Source organism: Genypterus blacodes, unplaced genomic scaffold (genome assembly GCF_046128005.1).
Source record: "Genypterus blacodes isolate CSIRO-AG114 ecotype Tasmania unplaced genomic scaffold, CSIRO-AGI_Gbla_v1 ptg000226l_1, whole genome shotgun sequence".
NCBI classification, from domain to species: Eukaryota; Metazoa; Chordata; class Actinopteri; order Ophidiiformes; family Ophidiidae; genus Genypterus; species Genypterus blacodes.
Genome location: NW_027467024.1, coordinates 59,360 through 81,512, shown reverse-complemented (window position 1 = coordinate 81,512; position 22,153 = coordinate 59,360). Strand labels below are relative to the sequence as shown.

General features: G+C 46.7%; 4 protein-coding genes across 4 annotated transcripts; 1 reads left to right on the top strand and 3 right to left on the bottom strand.

Annotated features, from left to right (window-relative positions):
• Positions 1–88: 88 nt before the first annotated feature.
• On the top strand, positions 89–8,247 carry tbl3 (transducin beta like 3). The gene is made up of 23 exons (XM_076170650.1): positions 89–239; positions 381–432; positions 545–640; positions 724–771; positions 911–1,052; positions 1,137–1,221; positions 1,303–1,473; positions 1,614–1,689; positions 1,822–1,918; positions 2,005–2,231; positions 2,425–2,566; positions 3,102–3,160; positions 3,308–3,414; positions 3,637–3,775; positions 4,356–4,595; positions 4,736–4,806; positions 4,929–5,085; positions 5,200–5,258; positions 5,651–5,754; positions 6,521–6,592; positions 6,789–6,947; positions 7,072–7,165; positions 7,487–8,247. Exons 1-23 carry the CDS (start codon positions 208–210, stop codon positions 7,860–7,862), a joined length of 2,805 nt encoding a protein of 934 aa, XP_076026765.1. The 5' UTR covers positions 89–207; the 3' UTR covers positions 7,863–8,247.
• Positions 8,248–9,452: 1,205 nt separating this feature from the next.
• Positions 9,453–12,457, bottom strand: noxo1a (NADPH oxidase organizer 1a). The gene is made up of 8 exons (XM_076170640.1): positions 12,282–12,457; positions 12,112–12,192; positions 11,948–12,020; positions 11,668–11,851; positions 11,123–11,316; positions 10,917–11,039; positions 10,674–10,791; positions 9,453–10,455 (listed from the first exon to the last, which is right to left on the bottom strand). The coding sequence occupies exons 1-8, from the start codon at positions 12,345–12,347 to the stop codon at positions 9,753–9,755; spliced, it is 1,542 nt and encodes a 513-aa protein (XP_076026755.1). The 5' UTR covers positions 12,348–12,457; the 3' UTR covers positions 9,453–9,752.
• Positions 12,458–14,328: 1,871 nt separating this feature from the next.
• On the bottom strand, positions 14,329–18,356 carry gid4 (GID complex subunit 4 homolog). The gene is made up of 6 exons (XM_076170641.1): positions 17,995–18,356; positions 17,630–17,689; positions 16,608–16,715; positions 16,417–16,518; positions 16,188–16,318; positions 14,329–15,889 (listed from the first exon to the last, which is right to left on the bottom strand). Exons 1-6 carry the CDS (start codon positions 18,223–18,225, stop codon positions 15,826–15,828), a joined length of 696 nt encoding a protein of 231 aa, XP_076026756.1. The 5' UTR covers positions 18,226–18,356; the 3' UTR covers positions 14,329–15,825.
• A 221-nt stretch (positions 18,357–18,577) lies between these two features.
• drc3 (dynein regulatory complex subunit 3) lies at positions 18,578–22,063 on the bottom strand. The gene is made up of 11 exons (XM_076170627.1): positions 21,913–22,063; positions 21,710–21,826; positions 21,440–21,606; positions 21,042–21,188; positions 20,728–20,847; positions 20,528–20,640; positions 20,273–20,447; positions 19,974–20,105; positions 19,242–19,364; positions 18,865–18,996; positions 18,578–18,743 (listed from the first exon to the last, which is right to left on the bottom strand). The coding sequence occupies exons 1-11, from the start codon at positions 22,061–22,063 to the stop codon at positions 18,648–18,650; spliced, it is 1,473 nt and encodes a 490-aa protein (XP_076026742.1). The 3' UTR covers positions 18,578–18,647.
• Positions 22,064–22,153: the final 90 nt, after the last annotated feature.

Sequence of the window (22,153 nt, the reverse complement as noted above, 5' to 3'; positions counted from 1 at the left end):
ACATTTCGCATCACGGCACAATCGAATATGCCGGAAAAGCATCTGACCAATCAGAGCTCCGTGCGCTTGGATGACGTCTAATGTGAGCGACTCGCATATCAACATGCGGGGAGTGATGTGTTGACTGAGCCAGCGTGTGAAGGACTAAACATAAAGATATTAAGTTATCAACCAAACCTTTGACTTTGTGGCGCGTCTTGTGACAAGATGGCAAACGCCAATCTGCAATTCAAAACAAAGTAAGTTTGACGCTTCGCACGTGCAGATTGCAGACTGTGCTAGCTGGCTAACGAGAAGCTAAATCTTGTCCCTGTAAGCTAAATGAAGCTTATTATGGCTTAACTATGAATGAATGCTTTGTTTTTATTATTCCCACTTAGCTACGCTGTCACCAGCAAGATCGAACCTTTCTACAAAGGAGGAAAAGTGCAGGTAGGTTGCTTGTCTGCTGTGTTTAGTCTGTGTGGTGCATTCATGTTGTAAAACCTAAGTTAGTCCAATAACATTACATCATCTTTGGTCTTCCTGTTTGTTTGTTTTCCAGATCAGCACAGATGAGAAGTTTATCTTTTGTACTTCGGGATCTCGGGTCAATGTTTTGGAGATCGACACGGGGAAAATCATCCACAGCATTGAGCATGTGAGTCTGCTTGGGTCTATTTCACACCATGATTGTGTGTGTTTGTTTGTGTGTGTGAGTTGTGACGTCTTACTCTCTCACAGGACGACCAAGAGGACATTACTTCATTCGCTCTCAGCTGTGACGACGAGGTAAGAACAGCTGAAGCACCTGTTCAACTGAAATACAACAAGTTTAACTGCAGAGCCTTCAGTGTGTGTGTGTGTGTGTGTGTGTGTGTGTGTGTGTGTGTGTGTGTGTGTGTGTGTGTGTGTGTGTGTCTACATTCAGATGTTGGTCACAGCCAGCAGGGCTCTGTTGCTGAAGCAGTGGGACTGGAGGCAGGCTCAGTGTTCTCGCTCTTGGAGGGCCATTCACACCGTGCCTGTAGCCAGCATGACCTTTGACCCCACCTCCACGCTCCTGGCCACAGGTCAGCTATCACACGTTCACACACAGTAGTCGGAGGGTGTATATATGTCGCTACCACACTTCACCTCTTGGTTTTGCGGTGCAGGTGGCTGTGACGGCACCATAAAGCTCTGGGACGTGATGAAGCAGTACTGCACTCACAACCTGAGGGGCTCGTCAGGCGTCGTACAGTAAGTCCAGAGCCGTATGATGTAAATGAATAGGAATGCTGGTATATGACGTAACCGTACCGTCCGTGTCTCTGCGTCCAGTTTGGTCCAGTTCCACCCGGACATCAGCCTGCTGCAGCTCTTCTCCTCCTCGCTGGACTGCGGCATCCGGCTGTGGGACCTGCGCACCAGCCGGTGTGTGTGCGTGCTGCAGAGCCACTACAGCGCTGTCACCTCGCTCTCTTTCAGCGCCACCGGGGACACCATGGTCAGGTAAGGTCTCACGCACACACACACACACACATACGGGGGGGAGGGACCAGGTCGTCTGACAGCTCTCAGCACACGAGGCACGCTTATGGCGTTCTATCCTTTGCGGTGCTGTTCATGTCTTGATCCGTGTCTCACTTTAGCGCTGGCAGGGACAAGATCTGCACAGTGTGGGATCTGAAAAAGCGGACGGCTAAGAGGACAGTGCCGGTCTACGAGGTGAGTCCGCCCTCGTCTGTGCCACTCTGGGTTATCGAACCGGCGCTAGAAGTCTCTCTCTCGCCCTCTCTCTTTTTGTCGTTGTCATCCTAACAAAGCTCTGAGCTCGGGCCGTGTGTTTGCTGTGTGCAGGCTGTAGAGGGCGTTACCATGCTGCCAGAGGACCAGGATTTGACCCAGATTGGCGTAACGAGCAAGGACCTGCACTTTGTCACCGCCGGCAGCAAAGGTTCGCCTCCTGAGTCCTTATAGTTATCTTGCACCGTCCTTCAGCGCTTTTCTTCTCCTTCTCAACTCCTTTTCCCTTTCCTCCAGGCGTGCTGAGAGCATGGGAGGCCAGCACGGGCCGCTGCGTCTACACTCAGACTCTCCCCTGCTCCACCGGCCCAGAGGAGGAGAAGGAGGCCGGCGGCGAGGAGGACAACAACCCGCGGTGCCTCACCCACCTGCTGCACCTGCGCGCCTCCTCCAGACTGGCGACCGTCACCGCCGAGCACAACATCCTCCTGTACCAGCTGCCCGGCCTCACCACGCAGCAGCAGGTGGGTACTCGGGACCGACCCGGCTCCAACCAGCACGCCAATTTGGTCTTTAACGTCAAACTTATCGCACGCTGTAGCGGTTTAGATTAGAGAAACGATCTCGGAACCTTTTTGTCGGCATCTCTGTACTACGACTCAGCCCTTCTCTTGCTCTCTCTCTCCCTCCCTCTCACTCTCTCGCCCCCCCCTGCAGTTTGTGGGCTACAACGACGAGGTGCTGGACGTGAAGTTCCTGGGCAAAGACGACAGTCACATCGTGGTAGCCACCAACAGCTGCCAGCTGAAGGTGTTCGAGCTGCTCACCAACAGCTGCCAGATCCTCTACGGACACACAGGTCAGTCGCCAGCAGAGAGCAGCAGAGCGCAACAACGGAGGAGTTTGAGTCGACTGTTGCCCCCACAGGTTTCAGTTGTTTGTTGTGCCCAAGATTATTAGGTTAAGATACCTGGAAATTAACCTGTAAATGAAAAAAAGGCTCTGAACAGGTCGGCGTATATTTCTGCTCCAGATTTGTGTTTGTTGATTTATTTAGGCGAAGTTAACGGAGGTCTGTCTGAAGCACCAGAATCCAAAGAGTTAATATACGTCTTCCCCTCCTACCTGTCCAACCTGTCTCTGTCAGATTATTACATTGAATCAATCTTCATCTAATAAAGTTCAGAGAAATTCCTCCCGCTCAACATCTTGTCCGAGAGCAAACTCGTTTGATCTGCAGGTTAATGAGTGACAACAACAAAACAAACACTGAGACGAGGGCAAACTTTCCACAAGCCGAGGAGTGTATTGTGCTGTGTGCGGTTGTGTGAGAGATATGTTGAACCCGCTGATCTGCTGTGGTCCTAACTATTCTCTCCCCCCATCCTGTGTAGACACTGTCCTCTCCCTGGACGTGTTCAGAAAGGGCTTCCTGTTTGCAAGCTGTTCAAAGGTGAGCGTGCAGAAACGTCTCCGTTCTCAAAAACGTCATGTGTGCGGAGAATGTTTGTCGTCCGCTCTCCCCCCGCCCCCAAACACAAAATCCTACACAAACACATACACACACACGTGGCCAATCTGCGGTCTGTTTTGGTTTCAGGACAAGTCGGTGCGCGTGTGGCAAATGGACGCCGGCAGCGGTCGGGTGCATTGCGTGGCGCAGGGCTCCTGTCATGCCAACGCGGTGGGCTCCATCAGCTGCTCCAAGTAAACACGCTACCCACCTGATTACGTAGCAGGAGTGTGTTTGTGCTGTTGTACTGGACTCAAGCCTAGTGTGTGTGTGTGTGTGTGTGTGTGTGTGTGTGTGTGTGTGTGTGTGTGTGTGTGTGTGTGTGTGTGTGTGTGTGTGTGTGTGTGTGTGTGTGTGTGTGTGTGTGTGTGTGTGTGTGTGTGTGTGTGTGTGTGTGTGTGTGTGTGTGTTTGCAGGATGAAGGTGTCTTTCGTAGTGTCTGGCAGTCAGGACTGTACCGTGAAGGTGTGGGACCTCCCGGCAGACTTATCCACAACCGGACCAGACGACATGCATCAGCTGACGGCCCGGGCCACAGAGAAGGCCCACGACAAGGTGCAGCCTACAGACACACACACACACACAGCCTACTTAGCTCTGCAACCACACCGTTTGAGAACATTCCTGTTTGTATTGGCTGATCATCTGAAATAAAGGTTGGCGTCACGCATCAACGCGGCCTCCCACGTCTGTCATCATGTCAGTGGCCCCTGTGGGTGAAACTCCGCACCTGCTTTGGCAACGTTTGTGTTGTAACTAGAACAAAGATTGTCTGTGTTTGTCTGAAAACACGCGGTCAGACTGTCAGCGGGGTTGGGAAACATTGATATGTGATAGCGAGGATGGAATTTTGGCTTTTAAACAAAACCTGCTGTCATGCATGATGAAGCACAGATGGAATCTCACACACACACACACACACACACACACACACACACACACACGTTGGTCATTCTCTCACGTCTTTGTACATAGTTTTACGAGAATTGACTCCCCATAGAAGGAAGTGCGTCAAGATTCTGGCCACTGATCCGATTGTCGGTAAAAGTCAGATTTCATCACGACTTCTTCCTCCTCTTCTTCCGCCTCTCCTCCCCTTCCTCCCTTTCTTCCTCCCCTTCTCCCCTTCCTCCAGGATATCAACAGCGTGGCCGTGTCGCCCAACGACAAGCTGCTGGCGTCGGGTTCCCAGGACCGCACGGCCAAGCTGTGGTCGGTGGCGGGCGAGGGGGCCGTGGGCCTGCTGGGGGTCTTTCGCGGCCACCGGCGCGGCGTCTGGGCCGTCTGCTTCTCGCCCGTCGACCAGGTGCTCGCCACGTCGTCCGCCGACGGCGCCGCCAAACTCTGGAGCCTTCAGGACTTCAGCTGCCTCAAGGTGGGCCACAGAGTCTGTGTGTGTGTGTGTGTGTGTACATCACAAACACCAGTTGTACATGTACTTGCTTTCCTTATTTTCAGTGCCCACTAATGAAACATGATTGTATCGTCTTTTATCTTTACTTCTTCTTACTTCAGACATTTGAGGGTCATGACGCGTCGGTTTTGAAGGTCATCTTTGTGAGTCGAGGCACTCAGCTGCTCACTAGGTAACCAACTTCACTTCACACTCACCTGCGGTCGACGTCATGATCCATTTGTCAGCACTTTAGACGTAAATCCAGAGTGAGTCCTGTGGCGTTGTTTCCCTCACAAACACTCCTTGTTCTAGCGGCTCAGACGGTTTGGTGAAGCTGTGGACCATCAAAACCAACGAGTGTGTGAAGACGCTGGACGCCCACCAGGACAAAGTGTGGGGTCTGCACGCCAGCTGCAAAGATGACAAAATGGCGACGGGATCCGCCGACTCCAACATCACCATCTGGACGGTGGGTGACACGGCTTACTCTGAGAAGAGGGAGACGCAGGAAATCACTGTGTTAGCTCAGCCTGCATGACAGATCAGTCAACATGTCTTCTTCTCTTTCTCCTTCCAACACCAGGATGTGAGTGAGGTGGAGCTGGCAGAGGAGCAGGCCAAGCAGGAGGATCAGATACTCAAGTAAGACACACACACACACACACACACACACACACACACACACACACACACACACACACACACACACACACACACACACACACACACACACACACACACACACACACACACACACACACACACACACATCATCCATCAGACTGTAGACTCCATCATCCACCTGAAGTGATGGACAAACGCAATGCCCTGGCCTCTTATGGTTGGAGGTCAGAGGTCACGATGACTCACTCTGTCTGTGTGTGTGTGTGTGTGTGTGTGTGTGTGTGTGCATGTGTGTGTGTGTGTGTGCGTGTGTGCGTGTGCGTGCGTGTGTGTGTGTGAAAATATTTTGTAGATCTCACCTCACGCTCACAGAGCAAACAAAAATGTACGTGTGTGTTTTGTGTCTAAAGGCAGCAGGAGTTGTCCAACCTGCTCCATGAGAAGAAGTACCTGAAGGCTCTGGGCTTGGCTATCTCACTGGATCAGCCTCATACTGTGCTCAGTGTTATCAAAGGTACACACACACGCACACACATGCACACACGCACACAGCACCACAAACTTCAACCGCAGTCAACACATAAAACTGTTAGTCTGTCAGTTTAATCATAAACATGATCATATGCAAAACTCAAGCACATACATTCTCAGCATATGGAGGCAAACTCAGCGAGCCAGTTGCTGCACACACATCAGAGGAGTGACTCACCGTCCTGCATACGACAACAACAACACCCCAGCCGTCACGCTCCAGGGACAAAACACACAGTCAGTCATGGGATAGAACAAAAGGAAACAACAGAGACGAGCAGAACGCCATTCATCAGAAGCAGAAAAGCGCAATGACACCCAAAGACTGGCGAAAGTTGTGTGTCAGCTGTCATGACTGCATATTAGGGCTGTTTTAAAGGACAACATTCCCTTTAAACCCTCTTTGTAAACTAACATGTGGCCTTGTGCAAAAGCAGGAAGGAGCAGGATGTTGTCATTGTGCTCATTGTCCAGGTGGAGCTGAGACGAAGCGATGCCACAGTTGTTTTAGGTTTGGACCGTTCCAGGAAGAGCTTGTCACTTTCATAATCCCTTTTGCTCATCTGAGAGAATTGTTACTTGACATGTTGGCGCAGGTGCCAAACGTGTTAGAAATCTGAATACATTGATTGATTATGACAGTTTCCCGGTCCTCAAGTTAAAAGTCTGGATGTGATCTGTAATCTTTGGGACTTTATAGACAAAACCGTCTGTCAGCAACCTTCTCTCTCCTCCTGTTTTGCTCTTAGCAATCCGTCTGGGGGAGGATGACCAGGAGCTGCTGGAGAGGACGGTGCTGAAGCTCCGAGTGGATCAGAAAGGTAACGGGTGGAAGGATTCACTGATGAGGCAGAACCACTCATCTCACAAAGACACAATGGTCGCGGTTAAGAATTTTCGTTAAGAATGGTGTCGGTGTTGAAAGACGTTACTGTAAAGATCGTCTCCTTCCTCTTCCTCCCTCCCTCCCTCCCTCCCTCTCTCTCTCTGCTGTTCCTTTCCTCCTTCCTTCCTCAGAGTCACTCCTGCGCTACTGTGCGGCGTGGAACACCAACGCCCGCAACTGCCTGGACGCCCAAGCGGTGCTCCAGGTGCTGCTCACTCACTTAACCCCCGAAGAGCTGCTGCAGTACCAGGGCGCCCGGGCCCACCTGGAGGCGCTCATACCGTACACAGGTCAGCCAGATGGGTGTTATTCCACCTTAAGTCTCACACACACACACACACACACACACACAACTACATTACAGTGCAGGGTAACCTTGTTCTCCTCGATTCCCCGGCCTCCCGTTCCCCACAGAGAGACACATGCAGAGGATGGGCCGCTTGCTGCAGGCGTCCATGTTTCTAAACTACATGTGGCAGAAGATGAGAGTGACCGGAGTGCCAGCCAGGTGAGCAAAGACCGAGGGGAAGAAACCCCCCTGAAAAGAAACGGCTTTAAGAGTCCAATTGATGCAGGTTTGGGTTTATCTCCCGTGTCGTTTCACCTTCGGTAACTCGATATGATTTGTCAACACTCGGGCCAAAACACGACAGAGACGATGACAAAGACGGGCTCTGTTTCTGCCTCCAGGAAATGAGGGTCAAAACATGTCAAAGCATTTCCCACCAGGAAATCAGTACGCAAAACTTCATGGAGAATCTTGGAGGTGGACTGTTAAACTGTGTGTGTGTGTGTGTGTTTGTTTCTGTTTGTGAATCTCCTCTCCCAGCATGGATCTAGATGAGGAAATGGATACTTCCCCCCTGGCACAGACTCAACCCTTCTTCTTGCTCGACAAGAAGAGCAGTGAGGAGAAACAAGACAAAGACGACGGCGATCGCGACAGCGACAGCGGCCACGACGAGGGTCCAAACTGCCCGGCGGAGGAGGAGGGTGAGGAAGAGGACGACGAGGTCAGCGCCACCAAAAAAGCCTCGGCGGGCGACAGCGTAAAAGCCCAAACAAACGGCGAGCAGCATGCGGAAAGTGAGGATGAGAGCTCAGACGAGGTAGATGAGAGAAACGGCGACGTCGGGACGACAGCCGAAGCGGTGAAATGTCTCCCGGCCTCTTCCCCTCTGCAGTGCCAGGCGCTCAGCAGCTGACGGGGATCGCAAACTCGAACCCAGACCCCCCCAGGAGGTTCCTCTTATCTGGAGTGACACGATAAGATGGAGGAGAACACTTGTGCCTGTGTCATTCCCCCGTCATGGCAGTGGAGCGCACTAAAGGACCTTTAACCCCGTGTGCTGACGGCTCAATCATGCATCATTTCTTCTGTTCTGATCTCCATCTTAGGCGGAGAGTCGTGTAACGTAACCACAGTGAACACTTGTGATGACAAGATGAACGAGCCGCATCATCCATCAGGGTGTTTAGTTCACTCAGTCAGTCTCGACCCACAGCGACACTTGGGGTTCCTCTTGTAAACTGTGTTTTACTTGTATCATGACTGCAATATATATAAAAAATAAAGTGTTCTGTAATGGTTTATACATTTTAAAATGAGTGTTTTGCGTTTTTATTGCACATTCAGACCAAAACCCTTCAGCTCAGAGGAAATCCCTGTTGGTTTCAGCCTTTTGTTCCCACCTCGCTCATTAAAGTTCAGCTGAAAGCGAGTCGCAGCCTTCAGACCTCAAGTCAGCTGCAGACAAAAGAAGATTGATTACAACAATGGCAGTCGGTTACGCAACACTTAACAGTATGAAGGTTTGGATATGTTGTCATACAGGAAGATTTACTTAGGAATTTGGAGTCAAGCTCCTTTCGTTCATGCAAAACCACACGAGAAGAGAGAGAGAGAGAGAGAGAGAGACACCCTGACACACACAAGAGAAGAGAGAGAGAAGAGAGAGACACCCTGACACACACAAGAGAAGAGAGACACCCTGACACACACAAGAGAAGAGAGAGAGACACCCTGACACACACAAGAGAAGAGAGAGAGAGAGAGAAGAGAGAGAGAGACACCATGACACACACAAGAGAAGAGAGAGAAGAGAGAGAGAGACACCCTGACACACACAAGAGAAGAGAGAGAGACACCCTGACACACAAGAGAAGAGAGAGAGAGACACCCCGACACACACAAGAGAAGAGAGAAGAGAGAGACACCCTGACACACACAAGAGAAGAGAGAGAGACACCCTGACACACACAAGAGAAGAGAGAAAGAAGAGAGAGAGAGATACCCTGACACACACAAGAGAAGAGAGAAAGAAGAGAGAGAGAGACACTCTGACACACACAAGAGAAGAGAGAGAGAGACACCCTGACACACGCAAGAGAAGAGAGAAGAGAAGAGAGACACCCTGACACACACAAGGGAAGAGAGAGAGAAGAGAAGAGAGACACCCTGACACACACAAGGGAAGAGAGGAAAGAGAGAGAGACACCCTGACACACACAAGAGAAGAGAGAGAGAAGAGAGAGAGACACCCTGACACACACAAGAGAAGAGAGAGAGAGAAGAGAGAGAGACACCCTGACACACACAAGAGAAGAGAGAGAGAGAAGAGAGAGAGACACCCTGACATGGGCTGATCCATTCATCACTTCAATGATTTGTAGTTTTTTGATTTAGTTTGTACTGCAGAAGTTTGCAAAAACCTTTTTATTCATATTGTGTTCATCAGTAACATGAATGCAAACAGAAGTCAGATTTAACAGTCCTTTTATTCTGACAACACACATTACTTCCATTCATTTATTAAAAACATCTGATATTCAGGTAAACAGATTATTTGTAACAACAAATCACAGTCAGTCATGCAGATGAAGCACAACAAGAGATTTCCAGTATGGAAAATACATTTCATTCAAGACATACAGGGAGCAGAATCAGTGTATATTGATTTCTCATGGCATCTGGAGCAACAGTTACATTTTCCATGACATTGAAAACCTAGTTAGACTGCCGTAACCTTCATTTTCCAAGTCATTCATTTTTCCCCAGCAGATTTATTCTCCACACAGGAGACTTAAAGCAAACTTCAGCGGCTCTGAATCTCTGTCGGTGAAGGTGACAGCCCACCTCTGGAGGCGTTCTTGCGGGTGATGGTGGTGCAGCGGCTCAGGATCTCCTGTGCCTGTGGCCTGGGCGGCACTTTGGGTGTGGTGGAAGACTTGTAGAGGTTTGGGTCGGAGACGCTGGGAAGGATTTTACCCCCCATGCCACTAGTTGGGCTGAGGTGGGTGCTGGTCATGGGCGGAGGGGTGCGGCTGAGACGCATGTCCAGGTTGTCCTGGCTCCAGCTGAGGGAGCTGGCGGAGGAGTGACCGAGGTCGTCGCTCAGACCAAAACTGCTGTCGCTGCTGAAGCTTCCCTCACTACCCTCACTACGCTCTTCTCCATCCATCTCCACCTTGATTACAGGTAGAGGATGGGGGGTTGCAGAAGCACGGCGGGGTTCAGCCCTGGTGGGTGAGGTGCTGCTGCTTGCCGAAGGATAAGCAGGAGGGTCAAAGGACAGGACGTCCAAAGAATGTGACCTTTGCTTGGAAGAGCCGACAGCAGGCATCTTCAGCAGGTTCCCCTGTGAGAGGCTGAGCTGGTGGGACTGGGCCATAGTAGAGGAGGGGACCTGGAGCTGGACCGTGCTGTGTCGGGTCGTTTGAAGGGCCACCATATGGGCATGGGGGTTATTGAAGGACTGGAGGAACATAGTTGGGATGTAACCTGCTTTACCGTTGTATCTAAAGAAGAGAGGAGAGATAAAAGGTTCAAACAAACTCATCAGCCATCATTCCTGCCTCAATCAGCACCACTGCAGCTGCACAAGTATGACTTCACTTACTCAAGACAAAATGCTTAGTGTGCCACCAGTTTCCTGCACGCATCTATTTAGCATTAATCTGGTCACTGTAACATGATTGAGAGGTGTTCAGTATCTGTGGCCTGCAGGGGTTAATACCTGATGAGCCACCAGCCGTTGTCAGACTTCTGCAGGACCTCCACCACTGAGCCGATGCTCACGCTAATCTCATCACTCTTGGCGGCCTTGTAGCTCTTGATTGCAGTGTACAGTGATACTAGGGGGTCAGAGGTCAGTTAATAAGTGTTCAAGCTAGTAGATTCATATTCACCTCCTCTGTGTGGATCATTTCTAGACTTGGCAAAAGGGTGATTTGGGTGATTTGGGTATCTGAGCTTGTACCTTTTCCAGAAGCCCCATCGATGTTATCCTCTTCCTCCCATTCGCCATCGTCATCCAGCCTCTCCAGGTAAGGAGCAGGGAACCAGGCCAAACGCTTGTCCTCATTCTCCACAAGCCACCAACCTGGACCAACACAGTCACATGTCAAACACGTCCTATATTTGAGCCATTGACCGTAACGCTACACAGAAGAGTGCCTTGCTCACCCGCTTTGTCCTTGATGAGCACGTCCACTTTTTCATCCATCACCACTTTGAAAGGTTTGTTCTTGGTGTCTTTGGTCTCGTACGCGGCCACGCACCTGTACGTCTCTGTGACAAACGGCTGGGTCACGTTACCGCCACCGTTGCCATGGCTTCCACCACCTCCGATGTCATCATCTGTAGGCATGATCATGATGCTGGGGAGGAGAGACAGAGTTTGCGGCTGAATACTCTCCAGAAAAAATTCAAATCTATTCATGTATACATCCAGTAAACCAAAAGCTGTTTCAAATACATTCTAAATAAAAAATGTTTTAAATTGAATTGAATTGAATTGAATTGAATTGAATTGAATTGAATTGAATTGAATTGAATTGAATTGAATTGAATTGAATTAAATTAAATTAAATTAAAGTCTTAATTAAGTCTTAAGTCTTCTATTTGGTGCAGTATTGTAGCTGAATACTAAGTTTGGTAAAGTTGTGAATGAAAATGTTAGACATAGATAGAATAGAACAGACATACATAGATGTGTCTGTATCTGTTACCTGTTCTTGGAGAAATCCGGCTGCAGGTCCTGAGCTTTGGGCTGCAGGAACTCGATCAGGTTGGAGGACTGAGTGACCTGCGGTTCACAGCTCAGCAGGTCATTGCAATAGTTCTGCAGGAACGTCAGGCGCACCAGTGACTTGCCGGGACCCTTCCTCGGTCTGCTGCTCTTCATTGTTTTGTCTAAAGTCATACAAAACACATGAAGTTAGAAAACCAAACAAAAGAATTTAAAGTATTTCCATTGTCTGTGGCTGTGATTGACACATGTGCACATACCGCGAAATCTTGGAACGACTCTGTCGGATTTCTTCAGCGGATTTGCAGATGGAAACTGTTTCTTAATTTTTTTCTGTTTAGTTAAAAAACAAAACAGAATCAAAGCGGGAACTGTGGTGCTGTGATCAGAGTCAAACAGGTGAGCTGAGAGGGGAAACACTCACATGCATTTTCTTAAAGTCTCGAAAGCTTCTGTAGATCACAATGTCATCCTCATCTGACCAAAGCACAGAGGTCATGAACATCTAGGAACGAGGAGGTGAACGTTTGTATTTAGCACAACATACAAAATGTTAAGAATTGTGCACACAAAGGAAAGTCCACATGCACTTACTTTGCTCCTCTCCTTGTGTAAGACTCCGATCAGTCGGACGCTGATGGGATACCTCTGGGCCTCCATGAGGACAGGTGAGATATTTGGGAGAAAAAGAGTTGCAAAAGGCTGCGATGTGGAGCCAGGAGGCGCTCAGAGCTGCTTTGGTTGTGTGCTGGAGTGAAGATGCTCGGCAGGTGGATTTATACTCCCCCAGTGCGCAGGTGTGACTGTGTGACTCACTCACACAGGTGGAAAGAATTCAGTCACAGGAAAGTCCAGAGCTGTCGCAACAATGCAGCCTGCAGCAGCAGTGTGACATTACATCATGTGACAAAATCTTTACATACATGATCGGGTTTATATTTAATCCGAATTTCTATTTTACACTACAGCACTACATTCCTGTTAAGAGGTGTGTTCTTGACATTCCAATGGCATCATTCCCACTTTCCTACAATGCATTACTCTAAGTCATTCTAGGTTTTGATGCAAAACTCTTTATTAGAAATCATAAATATTAGAGTGATCCATCAAATCTGCTGAATTATGGTCCGGATGAGGTCAGAGGTCTAACATCCATACAAATTAAAGGGTTATTAAAAACACAAAGCTTGAACTAACAAAGAAAGTTTTCACTACAAATAAAGTCAAACTTATTTACCTCAGATTAAACATTCTTGTTATAAAGCGCTACACAGATTTGGCTAGACAGAGTGATGTGGTATGTAGGTCAGAATCAATCTTATGAATCAAGTTTTGGTGTATGCAGTAAATCAGTTTCATCTCTTATGTCACTCGCACACCAACAATACCGGATAATAACAATGTCATGACACCGCTTTGATGAACAAATATGTTATTATACACGGCAATATATAATTATTCTCTGGCTGTTTAGAATTTGAAGGTTATCCGGTCACTACACTACTTACTTTTAGGTTTCAGCTTGAAACACAATGGATTGCGAAACTGTGAATCCTAGTGCTTAACTATTTGAATAGGGAGCAAAACCATTAAAAATATACGTGTGCAAAACGTGTTCAGCCGTCATTCTAGAGTAGAGACTGGGAGACTGATATGCACAGATACAAACACAAAATATCATCCCTAATTTGCTCTAAAGCTGCAAAGTTGAAATGCGTCTCATCCCTGCAGTTTGGTGCAAATAAGAGCCGCATTCCCCTGTTTATGATTCACCAAACACAAATAAGGACGTTTTCACATCACTGACAAATGTCAACATCATTTGTTTCCTTTTGCGGCTCAGGGGACGTTTCCTGCTCGCGTGTGCAGGCTTGGTGAGCGACAGCACAGACAGCAAACACAAGCACCATCACCAGCATTCTTCTCAGGAGCCACTTAGAGGCTTAATCATTAGCCGGCCCGGTGATCAGCAATGAACTCCCCTTAACCTGCAAACTATAGGATATCTTTTGCTCATGCACCACAAATTAAACTCCTCCATCCCCGAGTTTATTTCAGTATTGTTATAGCCTTTATACGCCCATGGCCTTTTCTTTGACTCAGAATGTAACACGTCAACACATCCTTCCCCTTAATGCCTTTGACCTATTGAAAGAAGTTGAGAGACTGGTTATATTAGGAAATACTACTCCCAAAAAGTTTGTGACCATTGCTTTATGGTGATGAGATGATGTGATTTGGCTGGAGGCCTGAACAAGAATGTGTGGCTCATTACTGCCATCTAGTGTTGGCGGTTGAAGTTTCACAGTCGCTCCGTTTAGCTGTGATGAGATGATAAACCAACGCATCCAAGAATGTGTAAGAAACAATGGTTGACTCTTTATTCCCTCATCACACTGTACATCTCTGGCAGATTTATCATACATCCACTTCCTGCTGAGCTTTAAACCTGCTGTATTCAGTCATAACACTCCCACATCAACATTTGTGTTATATTGCACATTTTTTTGTTGCATTCTCAAATCAACTCTAAACACAACTCTCCACCCATCTTTGTCCTGCTGTAAGGATTACCGAGCCGGCTGACAAGTCTACAACCGCAAACCGACCGCTGAGGTAGGCGTCGTTTTTTCAACAAAAACTTCCTAAGGGGTCGAGCAAAAACTCCAGCATCCTTTTGCACATAAGACGGATACTTCCAGGATTTCCTTCAAATAAAATGTTACCAACCGAATCGCTTCTCTTAGAAAGGGTGCTTTACAAAGATGTAGAGATTTAAGGCAGCAGGTTGTTTCCCCTAAAGCATCTAAATGAGGTTTCTTCTCCCCCTCAGTCACTGTTCCCTACTTGGCGTCTGTTTCTCCACAAGGTGCATTCTGACACGTTACTCCTCCTATGTTCTGTGTAGCTCGCAGTCCGACTGTTGTGCCTTCGTTAAGAGGAAAACACAGTGATGAGAATCATTTCACAACATGTGAACTACTTCCACATGTGGAAATAATGTGACGAGCGTGGACTACAAGTGAGGATGAAGATTCACATGCCACATGGAACTGAACATGCAGAGCTTCCCTCGCTGCGCACTGACACCTGTGGTCCTGCGGCGTTACGTCAGCGTGACACATTTCATCCGGTGAAAGTCTCAAAAAGACCTTAAGTTTCTAAGGAATTTCCAGTTGGAATGTAAAGTAAAGAAATGAGCTTCCAATGCTGGTTGTTGCATCTCCTGTTCTCCTATACGTTCTTAAAACACTATGCTTCGCCCCAACAGCACCCTCTGGTGGCTGAGAGACACAAGGTCATTCTTAATGAAAAAGAAATGAAAATAAAACAGGTTAAGTGGCACTAGAGCTGATAGAAAGGTTGAGCTTTTGTTGCATAGACAAAAATGATAGAGGAATATTTCGTAGACGTAGCAGCAAACGAATGATTGGTTATTAATTAGCGCGACGACCCGCGTGAAGCCACCTCCAGCTGTCACACTCACTCATGCACGTTTGCTTTTCAAATATAAATCCGACAAACACACCGTCCCTGATCAACAGACTGCGTACTAACAGACCTTGCATATGAAAAGGTCAATGCCGATCAGCTGTGGCGACCTTTTGGCAACAGCCCCGGCATCGTACTCGCCAACACAACCGGTGCGGGGGCCTAAAAGTAATCCTTATTTAAAATATAAGACCAATAAATTAATATTTACTGAAGAGAACTCTGACTATACACCTTTATACTCTTATACCTTAGGAACTCTTACTGAGAGCTAAAGTAATTCTATACTTAGTGTCTCCATTCAGGGAAAAATAGTTAAGATTTGTAAAGAAATGGATCACAAGGACACACAAAAGCCAAAAGAGACAAAACAATTAAAAATTCAAAAGGCCAACTCAGGCAAATATCAGTTGAATTGTTCATCTGTCACTGATGCGACTCAGATTCTTCTCTCTCTCTTTCTCTCTCTCCTCGTGGCGTCTTTCTCTCAGATGGCCCTTAACCGCATTCTTCCCGCCAGCATCTGTAAGGACGACACACCCTCTCCGGTCCCGGCGTTCCAGGGCCGTCCAGCTCTCTGATCCCGTTCATCCATAGGGCAGCGCACACTGTCCTCTCTCATGGCTTAAGATTCCCGCATCTGTTGTCACCGGAATTCATAAATAGGTATACTGTGTTCCGGAACATGGTTCAGGCTTAGAGACTGGTACCTGCGGAGAAGAAGACAAGATGTCGGGTTAAAGGTCAAAGATCCATCCCTCTGCAGAGCCACAGGGAAAAACAATCACTTTACGCTCTTAAAAGCCACGACAAAGGAGTGAAGGGCAGTGTGTGGAGCTGCTGCTTCGTCCAACAGGTGACAATGCTCTGCCCCCTACTGACATGGAGAGGTACAGAAGGAACTCCAGCTCTTATGTAACATACAGAGACAGATGTTTAAAGCTAAATTCAGTACTCGGTAGGAGGCAGCCACTCTGAAGCATTGATTTGTACAGTGTAAACATTTACCATTCTGAGCTCCTGTGGTAATAGTAACCCTCAATAGTGGCTGTGGACTTCTGGAAACAGATGTAGTAGAAGCCAGCGAAGGAGGCGCCGCTGATGTCTTTGATAGTGTGGTCTGGAACTAGGAACTGCTCCTTAAGAGTGCAGGAGGAGAGGAGAGGTTAGGAGGTTAAGGCCGGCATAAGAGGGGGGAGAGAGAGAGGAGCGGTGGCAGTAAAGGCAGAACACCAACCTTCCACCTCATGAAGACATAGTCGCTGTTGTTCAGAGCCTCATAGTCAAAGTCGTCAGAGTTGAAGCTTTTGGCGTATTTGTAAAAAGGTTGAAACTTGCCCTGTGAAGAGTTCAAACGGCACTGTTAAGAGAAACTAGATGACAAATGCAGCAGAGCAGGATGACAGGATGAAGATGAACGGGACATACCCAGTGCTTTCTGTCCACATCCTCGTCTGCGTCCCACTTCCTCGTTAAAAACGGCTTCTTTTTACTGATAATTTCCCCTGCAAAGAATGTGGTGAGAGTGGGATACTCCTGTGCACGGGGGCAGAGAGGAGGAAGAGGATGAAAACGTGCAATCACCACCCGCAGCTTAATGTCATCACTCAGTACGTTTACATGCGTATCACACTCCTGACGTACACAAGGAGAGAATCCAGAGCTCACAGAATGTATCACTATGTTTGCCAGGCTGCTTACACTTCTGATAACACAATGAACAGTTGACATGCTTCAGATAACCCGTGATTAACCTACGCCTGGAACTGGGAGAATATCATGCGTTGCTTTATGCCGATTGCGGTGTTTACATGACATGTGGAGGGAAAAGATCTATTATTTGTGTGTGTGTGTGAGGGTGTATCCCTTTGGATTTGAATTTACAGACAGAGTAGCAGAGTAAACCAGGCTTCACCTTCAGTGCCTGGGACTTCCATACATGCTGTGCAGCCAGACTATGAAATATGCATGAATCAAGATGATGCCACTATTTTTATAGCCGTTTTCCCATGACTACAATTTCTCACACTCAGAGACTTACTGCATATATACAGTTCATGGCTTTATCAGCAAGATATGCGAGTGATAAACGTAGAGACCAGCGTCAAAGAAGAGGCAGTGACAAACTCTTAACATAACAGGAATAGGATCATTATAGAATTGCACATATATCTTCTTGTTCATTAGAACTGACGTTGACGTAACGTGATAGACCTACCAGTCATTCACCCCACAATCCAAATGACCCCCCTCTCACCTATGTTACATAATGCAATGGGCACACAGCTGACACACATACCCTAAATATCCTAAAAAAGACACCAGAGGCACTACAGGGAGCTCAGATGTTCTTCACGTCCATGCAAACCCACACTGAGGCCATTTTCTGAACAGTGTTTGGCAGAATGAGTCCTGTCAATCTAACATCTGACCTGGTTTCGTCATCTTACCTCAGTCAGGCCTTTGATCTTCAGGTACCCGCATAAATAGGAGTCCTCCAGGGTCACATGCTGCACAAAGCAAACATTTACTCAATTACTACATTGACCTCTCGTGTGCCTGTGCAACAAACGCTCACATGATTGAAGTGAAATGAATGAAAACACCCCAAAATGCCTCGTTGGGAGCCGCCGCAGCTGTTTGACGACACGCATTCTGCAGGCTTGTCTTCAAATTAGGTCAGCGTGTAAGTATTGTATGACAACCATAAATAGCAAAATGAGCTAACGTCAGCTAGTGAGCAACTGGGGCTCCTGGCTTAGTAATAATAAAACAATTAAGGCTTGAGGACAAACGGATAAACAAAACAATTTACCTGCAACACCACCTCAACGTCGTAAGAGTTGCCTTTGCTCTTCTGATAACCCCGAAACTGCGAGCCGCTGTAGAGCAGCGAAGTAGCCATCCCGGGCTGGTGCGTGTTGATTGGGGCAGGGGGCATAAGCGAGGCCGAGGATGAGCAGGCCGCGTCGGTGTTGCTGCAGCTCTCTGCTCGGACGGGCATGTTGAACGCTAAGGCGTCAGTGTCACCGACCGGCACCGTCATCAACCTTTGGGACTGTGCGCGCCTCGGCTCCGGACACTACGGGTCACTCACACGGGCAGCCCACCAGCTCCAAAACTCAACTAATACCGGAGGTTTTGCCCCCCTTGGACGCTACGTCTGCGAACCAGCCTTCCTGTAATCTTATTGGTTTAAAAACTGATGCCAAGGAAGAATCTTATTGGGTCATTTAGAGAAGTGCATCCTGGGACCTGTAGTTAATTTCTTAAAAATCAAATAAAAATCGAACCCATAAGATAATAATGTAAAAGAAACCCTCTTTATTATCTCAAAACACGCAGATATTGGAGAACAATGTTATCAAATATGAACCAAATGTTCTGGGTATTATGTAGTATCTGCAACTGTCTCATCACTACAAATGTGCTTTCAGAGAGGTTGTGAAATTGGTCGTACTGATCATGTTACTGAATCTCCTCCAGCTCGTTCCTCAAATAATCCACGTATCTGTGGATCTCTGAGACGCGTTGATGGTTCCGCTTCATTTCTTTGTTTTGAATCTGAAATCCACAACGACAAAGATCAAACCTGTTGCAAGTGACTCAGTCATAGGAGAGATTTATCACTTGTTTCAGCAGATACCTTAGGGGTGCTTGTTGCGGTGTAGTTACAGCTTCTTACCTCTACAAGGAGGTCCTCTTTCCAGGCACTGACACGCGTAACAAACTGAGTCTCACGGTTGTCGAGCTTCAGCAGGTGGTTATTATGGCCAGTCGCCAATGCGCCCATGACCAGGTCTTTGTCTTCCAACAGCTAGGAAGGAACAGAGGAAAGATGAGCATGAAAGGCAAAGCGCCTGGAATATTTCTGAATGCCAAATGATTCACATTGCAGAGACTGGGGCTTACAACAGTTAAGATTAGGTAGAAGTTCAACAATATTCACGAGAGGTTGCAAAGCCAGATGATACCTTTTACGCATTTAGATTGACTACAAACACAACCATTGGTTTATCCTTCATCTCTGCTGTGTAGGCCTGATAGAGGCGTAATACTGACCTTTCTCAAATTGTCCGGCAAGTGCTCCTTCAAGGTTCCCATGGCAATTTTCTCCAGAGTTGCTACAGCGACCTCTTCCATACTCTTATAATGAAGGTCCTCCATCTTTCGACATTGTTCAAATGTATGATTGCGTTAAAGACACAAAATTACCAGCGACTACCACATAGTGAAAATGGGACTCTAGTGGGTTCCTTTGATAGTTAATCTGTAACGTTATAGTCTAGCATTCCCATACACAAACATTAGAAAGATCCATCCATCTCTATAGCCACTTATCTTGAACACAGGGTGGTGGGAGGCTGAACTCTCTCTAAATACAATACAATAATAACGTAAGTGACAAAAGTGACAAAAGATATATTTTCCGAAATGTGTTGATGAAGATTTTCACCATAGATGAGATGTTCTGGTCTAAGGTTTTGATGTTTTCCTGAAATGAACGGACAAAATCATTGAGCACAGATAAAACTGAAGCATAATTACAGTATTTTAATGTATAAGGGTCCAATGTCATCATTCAAGGGTTACCTCTTAGCAGTCTTAAGAGCACTAACATGTGGTTCACTTTCAGAGTATTCAAACTTTCAGAATATCGTATATCTATGTAGATGTTTAAACAAGAGGTATTGAGGTTATTTACCAGTCTCACACACACACACACACACACACACACACACACACACACACACACACACACACACACACACACACACACACACACATCCCTACCTCAAACTGGATGACCAGCTCAAACTCCATTTTCATGAGGCTCTCACAGAGTTGGTTGATTTTCTTAATGTACTCGCTGAAATCCATCTCCAATAGTTCTTCCTCTGATAACTCATTGAGCCCCTCAAACAGCTGAAAAGTGAGAACAGGGGAGATAATGGTGTCCTTCTCCCTGATATGTGGGATTTTGTTTTGTTGTTTATTCATCTTGTGTGTGTGTGCATAGGACTTTATCAATCTGAAGGAAATTGACACTTGGTCAGTAACTGTTGATAAGCAATATGTAATCTCACTCTCACCTCTGTGTGGTCCTTCCGAAAATCTGTCACCAGCTGTTTGGCTGTCTCCTGGGTGTTGACTACACCCTCTCTCATCGCGTCGCAGAATAACTTCACCTCTGCCTCTCGTCTCTTATATTCACCCAAGCCTATGCCAAACAACTGTTTGCAAAGCTTCGCCATGTGATTCTCATATGTAAATGTTGGCGTCAAGGAATTCCAGAATTAGCACATTAATGCTTAGAAAGGTTAGAAAATCACAACACAAAAGGATATTTATGAAGCAGCTGGTGCACTCCAGGCAAACGGTGTAGTTTGCTTTTGTGTGGATCATTTGCGAACATGCTCTTGAACAACTGAGATTCATTCAGGCACTCCACAAAGGCATCCTGTTGGAGATATGAATGAAATATATACATATCATTTCAGAGAGGTCATTGAACGCACCACTTAACTTGGACTTCATTGATGATTACCTTGTAATATTGTAGTTCAGCTTCAAGCTTCAGGGCTGCTTCCATAGCTTTTTGCTCCTCCAACTCATTGTGCTTCAGTTCTTCAATTTGGTCGCCGTATATGACTTTTGCCTTCTTTTTCTGCACACAGACACATACGACATCAAATTAGAATTTCACAGACGATTCGGGGTCACAGCCATACCCGTGGTTATAAAAACGGCTGATCTTGGTTGTTTAGCAGGAGAAAACTTGTGTCATGGTGCTTTTGACCACGTAAATACATACTGTGTAAGAATATAAATACAGGTGATATACTGTATATATATACTTACTGTTGCCTTGTCAAGTAAGTTGTAGTCCAAATACTGCAACTCTGGAAAGTAGCCGGCAACAAAAAGCTTAAAGTTCGCCTCCTTACAGAGGGGGTTTCCGTACAGGTTGAGGGTGCGCAGCCTCTTCAACTTTCTGAGGTAGAGCAACTTTGAAATATTGCACAATTATAATTAACATAGAACTTGCAATAGAAATAGTCAAAAACATTGATTTAGTACTTCACTGGTTGCCTAAATGCAATCTAATCCAATAGCTGTGTAACAACAACAACTTTTTATTTGTTTTAACACTAGATTCCATTAAGAATACTTAACATTACTATGTTATTTGTGTTGATTGAACTCTATGGATGATTGTAGTCAGTGGTGTTGCATGTGGTTGTTCAGGTGAGCCTTACATCCTCCAGATGGCCCAGGTTGTTGTTTGCAATGCTGAAAAGATTGAGTTTCTTCAGTTCGCCCATGTTTTCAATGACAGAGATCCTGTTTTCTAACAAGTTCAGGACTTCAAGCCTTTTCAGAGAATCTAAACCGCTAATTGTCTCTATGTGGTTGAATGACAGATCTGAAAGACACGGCAGGAACAGAAATCATAATCACTGCTAGTTACTGTACTGAAATGATAAAAAGTACATTATTTAGGCATATCATTTACTGCACCATCTTACTGAGCCAGGTCAGATTCTTGAGATAGTCCAGACCCTCAATCTTCTCAATGGAGTTGTTGTTCAGCTCAAGCTTGGTCACCAATGTGAATTGCCACAAGTTAGCCATCCACCCGATGTCTGTGAAGAGTTTTAAACACACTTCACTCACATCACCTGAACGAACACACTATCATTCAGTGACTAGTTCCATGTATTTCCCTCACTTCTAAATGGCAGCTGCAGTTTCAGGATCTTCTCAAACTCGATGCCTTCATCCTGCCCGACTTCTCCAGCCTCTTTAGCCTGCTGCTCCTTCACGGCCTGCACGAGCATCTCATGGTCGATCTCCCTGGTCTTTTGTTTACCTCGTGTCATGTTCACGTTACACTGTACAAAGAGAGAATTTCTTATTTGACGCAAGGAAGGAGAAACAATGTGAATATCTCCACTATCTCGCTTAATTAA